The 6,971-nt window shown below is 47.1% G+C and overlaps 1 protein-coding gene across 1 annotated transcript; it reads right to left on the reverse strand.

The window, feature by feature from the left end:
* Positions 1 to 4,720: 4,720 nt before the first annotated feature.
* SNRNP35 (small nuclear ribonucleoprotein U11/U12 subunit 35) lies at positions 4,721 to 6,828 on the reverse strand. Its single transcript, XM_058425682.1, has 2 exons — positions 6,506 to 6,828; positions 4,721 to 5,572 (listed from the first exon to the last, which is right to left on the reverse strand). The coding sequence occupies exon 2, from the start codon at positions 5,567 to 5,569 to the stop codon at positions 4,829 to 4,831; it is 741 nt and encodes a 246-aa protein (XP_058281665.1). The 5' UTR covers positions 5,570 to 5,572; positions 6,506 to 6,828; the 3' UTR covers positions 4,721 to 4,828.
* Positions 6,829 to 6,971: the final 143 nt, after the last annotated feature.

Here is a 6,971-nt window from a genome sequence, read left to right on the forward strand (position 1 = left end):
AAAGTACAGTGGCACCATCTCTGCTCACTGCAACCTCCGCCTTTTGAGTTCAAGTAATTCTCATGCCTGAGCCTCCGAAGTAGTTGGGACTACATGTGTGTGCCACCATACCTAATTCTTGTATTTTTAGTAAAGACGGGGTTTCACCACGTTGGCCAGGCTGGTGTCGAGGTCTCGAACTCCTGACCTCAAGTGATTCACCTGCCTTGGCCTCTCAAAGTGCTGGGATTACAGGTGTGAGCCACTGTGGCTGGCCTTTTTTTTTTTTTTTTTTGGACACAGGGACCCACTCTGTCACCCAGGCTGGAGTATAGTGGCGCTATCATAGCTCATTGCAGCTATGAACCCCTGGGCTCAAGCAGTCCTCCCACCTCAGCCTCCCAAGTAGCTGGTACTACTGATGTGCACCACCATGCCCAGCTAATTATTTTTTGTAGAGACCAGGTCTTACTTTGTTGCCTAAGCTGGTCTCAGACTCTTAGCCTCAAGTGATCCTCACACCCCAGCCTCCCAAAGTGCTGGGAATTCAGGTGTGAGCCACCACGCCCAGCCAAATGTCACTTTTTTGAGAAGTCAGCAGATCCAGCTTGAGCAAATCAGAGGCTAGATAATCGAGACAGAAAGGAAGTATCAATCCATCAGAAAGTTTATACACGCAATTATGTAAAAAAAATCAAGAACAAATAGTACATATATATATGTGTATGTGTGTATATATTCCTTCTTTCCTTTTTTCTTAAGGAACAAGGTCTTACTATGTCACCAAGGCTGGTCCCAAACTCCTGGCCTCAAGCAATCCTCCTGCCTCAGCCTCCCAAGTAGGTGGGACTACGGACATGAGCCACCATACCTGGCCCTCCTTTTTTATTTAAATGGCAGCATAATATATACATGCTGTTCTGTGCTTTTCTTTTTTCCACTTGAAATATCCTAGAGAGGGCCAGGTGCAGTGGGTCACACCTATAATCCCCGCATTTTGGGAGGTCAAGTAGGGAGGATCACTTGAGCCCAGGAGTTTAAGACCAACCTAGGTGACATAGCAATAACCCATCTCTACAAAAAATTAATTAAAATAAAAAAATAGGTGGGTGTGGTGGTGCACACCTATGATCTCAGCTACTTGAGAGGCTAAGGCAGAAGGATCCCTTGAGCCCAGTTCAAGGCTGCAGTGAGCTGTGATCACACCACTGCACTCCAGCCTGGGAGACAGAGTGAGACCCTGCCTCAAAAAAGAAAAAAAAAAAATGGGCTGGGCACGGTGGCTCACACCTATAATCCCAGCACTTTGGGAGGCCGAGGCGGGCAGATCATGAGGTCAGGAGATCGAGACCATCCTGGCTAACATGATGAAACCCCGTCTCTACTAAAAATATTTTTAAAAAATTAGCTGGGCGTGGTGGCGGGCGCCTGTAGTCCCAGCTACTCGGGAGGCTGAGGCAGGAGAATGGCATGAACCCGGGAGGCGGAGCTTGTAGTGAGCCGAGATCGCGCCACTGCACTCCAGCCTGGGCAACAGAGCGAGACTCCGTCTCAAAAAAAAAAAAAAAATGTCTAGCAGTAACTCCATATGAGTACATAAGACAGTGGCTCTCATGGCCAGGAGCAGTGGTTCATACCTGTAATCCCAGCACTTTGGGAGGCCGAGGCAGGCAGATCATGAGGTCAGGAGTTTGAGACCAGCCTGGCCAACATAGAGAAATCCCGTCTCTACTAAAAATACAAAAATTAGCTGAGCATGGGGGTACGCACCTGTTGTCCCAGCTACTCAGGAGGCTGAGGCAGGAGAATCGCTTGAACCCGGGAGGCAGAGCTTGCAGGGAGCCGAGATCGTGCCACTGCACTCCAGCCTGGGCGACAGAGTGAGACTCCATCTCAAAAAAAAAAAAAAAAAGGACAGTGGCTCTCAACTACGGATGACTGAGCCCCCCAGGGGACATTTGGCAGTCTGGAGACATTTTTGGTTGTCACAACTGGAGAGGGAGAGAGGATACTGTCATCTATGGGTAAACACCAAGGAAGGTGCTAATGAACATCCTACAATGCCCTGGTCTACCATATGGAGGTGATACTTATTAATGTTTATCTAAGCCCCACTGATGGACAGGTAGCTTCCTTCCAATCCTTTACTCTCAAAAAGTGTTGCACACTCTCACACACACAAAGGTCTACAGAATAAACTAGAAGCAGAATTGCTAGATCAAAGAGTATTTGCTTCTGTCATGTTCATGGAGACTGCCAAAGTCCCTACCATGGAGGCTGTACCATTGTTTTTCTTTCAAAGTCACCATAGCCCATAGAACACTAAGCCCAAATGTACAGGGTTGGAGTCTGAGTGTTCATGGTTTTTGTTTTTTGTTTTGAGACAGGGTCTCACTCTGTCACCCAGGTTGGAGTGCAGTGGCACAATCTCAGCTCACTGCAACCTCCACTTCCCAGGCTCAAGCAATTCTCCAGCCTCAGCCTCCCAAGTAGGTGGGACTACAGGCACGCACAACCAACACCCGGCTAATTTTTGTGTTTTTCGTAAAGACAGGTTTTCGCCACGTTGCCCAGACTGGTCTCGAACTGCTGAGCTCCAAGCCATCCACCTGCCATGGCCTCCCAAAGTGCTGAGATTATAGCCGTGAGCCATCAAGCCCAGCCTCAGTGTGCATGTTTTTTTATTGTTTGTTTGTTTGTTTGTTTTGAGACAGAGTCTTGCTCTGTCGCCCAGGCTGGAGTGCAGTGGCCCGGTCGTGGCTCACTGCAACCTCCACCTCCTGGGTTCAAGCCATTCTCCTGCCTCAACCTCCTGAGTAGGTGGGATTACAGGTGCCTGCCACCACACCCAACTAATTTTTGTATTTTTAGTAGGGATGGAGTTTTACCATGTTGGCCAGGATGGTCTCGAACTCCTGGCCTCAGGTGATCCGCCCGCCTCGGCCTCCCAAAGTGCTGGGATTACAGGCGTAAGCCACCGCGCCCAGCCGAGTGTGCATGTTTTCAATCTCTCCCTGTTCTGATGCTCAGAGTTGACAACTACACAAACACTGCAACTGGCTTTGCTTTTTGTCCTGATGGTATCTCACAAGGCTTCCCTAATGCAGGCAGTCTTGTTCTCTAGACAATCTACCAACCCTAGCCCACAACACCCTTCTGGTGCCATAATAAGAGAACACTTTGTAAATTAAATGTGAGTGAAATCAAAAAGGTTTCCTGCAAGGTTATTTTCTGAGAGTTGGGAAATAATAAAATTCTGTACTGGAAATTCACAAAGGAAAGGGCCTATTTTTCTAAAACTGTTCTAACAGCTAACAGCAATTTTAAGCCACAGCAGGTTGGTCCAGTTCCCTGTGTAATATCATGAGAGATTCATACTCCTATGCGAAAACCTAGCAATGGTACTAAATCATTTATTTTGCATGAAACATCTTGAATTTTCAGAATATGAACTTTCAAAGACAGCCATATTTTATCAAAATGCTAAATGTCACTTTTTTGGAAATCATCCGAACAGTATGGTACTTGCTCAAGGTCCTTAGAAGTTAAGGTCAGCAGATCTAGCTCTCGAACACACCAGAGACTGGATATCAAAAGAGAAAGGAAAAATCAATCCATCAGAACTAGCTGTAATTCTTTCATAGATCCTGACCACTCCTTATTCTTCATTTTCATTTCACCACCACTTCTGTCGAACTTTATCTTTTCAAAGAGCTGGAAGGCTGCCATAGATCACAGCCCAGCAACTTTGGTTTTTAATTTTAAATGTCAGCCAGAAAAAGAAGAAAGGCAGTCGGCATTTTGAGTGAGAGTGGAGGTGCATTTGTTCAAGAATGCTGACCTGGCTGTGCAGACTGCCTTCTGGTATTAGGGCTCTGGACATTCTCCTTGAATTCACTTTTCTATCCCATTTTTATTTCAATTCAGCAAACTCTTGGGCTATGGATATAAAGATAGAAAAGATACAATTTATTCTGACCAGATAAGTGTTCTTCCTCTAAGGACTCAGAGGAGTGTGATTAGGTCACAACCTCTTTTGCCACGTACTCAAGATGATCATTTAAAATAGATGGGAGAAAATCAAATTCCTACTGCCAAATTAAATTTGAATACTAGCTCCTTACAAATGCCCTTCTGGCTGGGCGCAGTGGCTCATGCCTGTAATCCTAGCACTTTGGGAGGCCAAGGCAGGTGGATCATCTGAGGTCAGGAGTTCGAGAACAGCCTGACCAACATGGTGAAACCCCATCTCTACTAAAAATACAAAAATTAGCTGGGCGTGGTAGCATGTGCCTGTAATCCCAGCTACTTCGGAGGCTGAGGGAGAAGAATCACTTGACCTGGGAGACGGAGGTTGCAGTGAGCCAGGATCACGCCACTGCACTCCAGCCTGGGGAACTAAAGTGAAACTCTGTCTCAAATTAAAAAAAAAAAAAAGAGTTGGAGATGAGCCTGACCAACATGGTGAAACCCTATCTCTACTAAAAATACATAAATTAGTCGGGCATGGTGGCACATGCCTGTAATCCCAACTACTGGGGAGGCTGAGGCAGGAGAATCACTTGAACCCAGGAGGCAGAGGTTACAGTGAGCCAAGATCGCGCCACTGCACTCCAGCCCTGGCAACAGAGTGAGACTCTGTCTCAAAAAAAAAAAAAAAGAACTATGTGAGGAAGATGATAAATTCGTTATCAGCTTGAACCGAAGTTCCAGATTGGAAAGAAAACTATTCCAAACCCCATGATCATCAGTAAGTTTTATTCAACCATTAGACTCACGCTGCGTTGAAAGACAATCTCCCTCCACTCATTTCCACTGTAACTTCACTTTGGGGTCTGCTGTTGGGCCTCTACTTGCCTCTTTCCTTCTTCTCCCTCCCCTTGATCCTGTCATCTCTGAAGTCCCTCTCTCTCTCCCAGTCATTGTCAGGCCACACCCTGGTCGGCTCTCTTTCTTGCCATCTCTTCTCCCGGCCCCTGTCATGGTCTCGATCCCTTGTCCTCGAGTCCCAGTGTCTTTCTCGGGATCGAGATCGCTCCCGCCTTTCCCGTTTTCCCTCTCTATAGAGGTCGTTTTTAACGACTGGCAAGTTAATAGGTTTTCGAAAAGGCCGGTCCCGTCCCCCAAATCTCAGTTGCCCAGACTCCTTTTTTCCCCCAAGACCGCCTCCAAGTCGCCGAGGGATCCACCCTTTGAGAGTCCTTTCCAGCTCATAGTCCACAAATATCTCATGCTGGTCAATAACCAGGCCATCAGCATCTCGGTAAGCTTTGATCACGGCACGCTCCTCCTTGTATTCGATGAAGGCGTAGCCCTTTGAAAAGCCTGTGACCAAGTCCCTGACCAGCCGAAGCCGCCGGATGTCACCATAGCGGGAAAAGACTTCCTTTAATTTGTCCTCCTTGGTCTGCAAGTTTAGTCTGGCCACAAACAGGGTGAGGAGGGGATCTCCTATGACACCTTTGTTGGGGACATATCGTGCCAGCATTGCCCTCCAGACCGCGCGGTCATGTGGGTCTTCATCGGTGCCATCAATGCTGCCCGCTTTGAGTGGATCATACTCCTTGGCGATGGGCATCCAATCGTTCATGTTCTAAGAATGATAAGAGCAAGGGTGGATGGAGCCTCTACGCTGAGCCACTCAGTCCACCCTTACAACAATCCCATGAAAAGGATACTATCATTCACCCCTTCTTAAAGACAGGAAAGGAAGGGAACACCCACAGAGGCTAAGTCCTCCCTGCTAGTAAGTGGGGGAGACAGCACCAAAGCCAGGCAGTTGTGCTCCAGAGAAGCCCTTACCCACTCCTACAAATGCCCTCTCAGGAAGCAGAGGGCGGCGTGCTCGGGTTTCACACATATATGCAGCATCTGACTCAGCCACGGAAGGGCACTTACCAACTATGAACACATTACAATGTGGCAACGTGGATCAAAACCAGACTTCCCTTTCAGAACCTTTAAAATGATCATAGGAAAACTAGCCCAGGAACTGCTGGTGGAAAATGGCAATTTAAAAACTCTACTACCAAGAATTTCAAATACCAACATAGAGAATCATATAATAACCCTCTACAAACTTCTCACCTGGCTCAACTAGAACCACCATGCACATGTGGCCAGAATAATCTGCCCCCAGATAATTCTGAAACAAATTCTAAATATCACATCATTCGTGTGGAAATCTTTTACTATGCATCATTAAAAGATACAGACTTTTTTAAAACTACAAGAGAAAATAGGGATTTGGATGCACCATTCTGCAGTAAACAGACAAAGCTAAGGCTACAGTGACCCAGCAGCGGGTTATTTGGCTCAAAAGGAACACGGGATTTCTTCTCAGATCCCTAGCTGATAATCCGTTTAGCCTGGGAGCATGAGAATTTACTGCAATGGTAATTTTTTGCCCAGCAAGCACACTGCAGTTGTCATGCCTTCTGATACATAGTTAATTCATGTGAATCTTTGCTGGAATAATAAAATGCTTACTAACATTTCAGACCCAGCTAATGCTTATGTGACCAACCTGCAAAGCTGTAGAGCCAATGCTGAAATATGTTACTTAAAAACCTTGGCTGAGGCCAGGCGCGGTGGCTCACGCCTGTAATCCCAGCACTTTGGGAGGCCGAGGCAGATGGATCATGAGGTCAGGAGATCGAGACCATCCTGGCTAACACGGTGAAACTCCGTCTCTACTAAAAAATACAAAAAAAATTAGCCGGGCGTGGTGGCACGCACCTGTATTCCCAGCTACTCGGGAGGCTGAGGCAGGAGAATGGCGTGAACCCGGGAGGCGGAGCTTGCAGTGAGCAGAGTTCACACCACTGCACTCCAGCCTGGGCAACAGAGTGAGACTCCATCTCAAAAAAAAAAAAAAACCTTGGCTGGCCGGGTGCAGTGGCTCATGCTTATAATCCCAGCACTTTAGGAGGCTGAGGCAGGTGGATCAACTGAGGTCAGGAGTTCGAGACCACTCTGACCAACATAGAGAA

Source organism: Hylobates moloch, unplaced genomic scaffold, assembly GCF_009828535.3.
Source record: "Hylobates moloch isolate HMO894 unplaced genomic scaffold, HMol_V3 SCAFFOLD_12, whole genome shotgun sequence".
In the NCBI taxonomy this organism is placed as follows: domain Eukaryota; kingdom Metazoa; phylum Chordata; class Mammalia; order Primates; family Hylobatidae; genus Hylobates; species Hylobates moloch.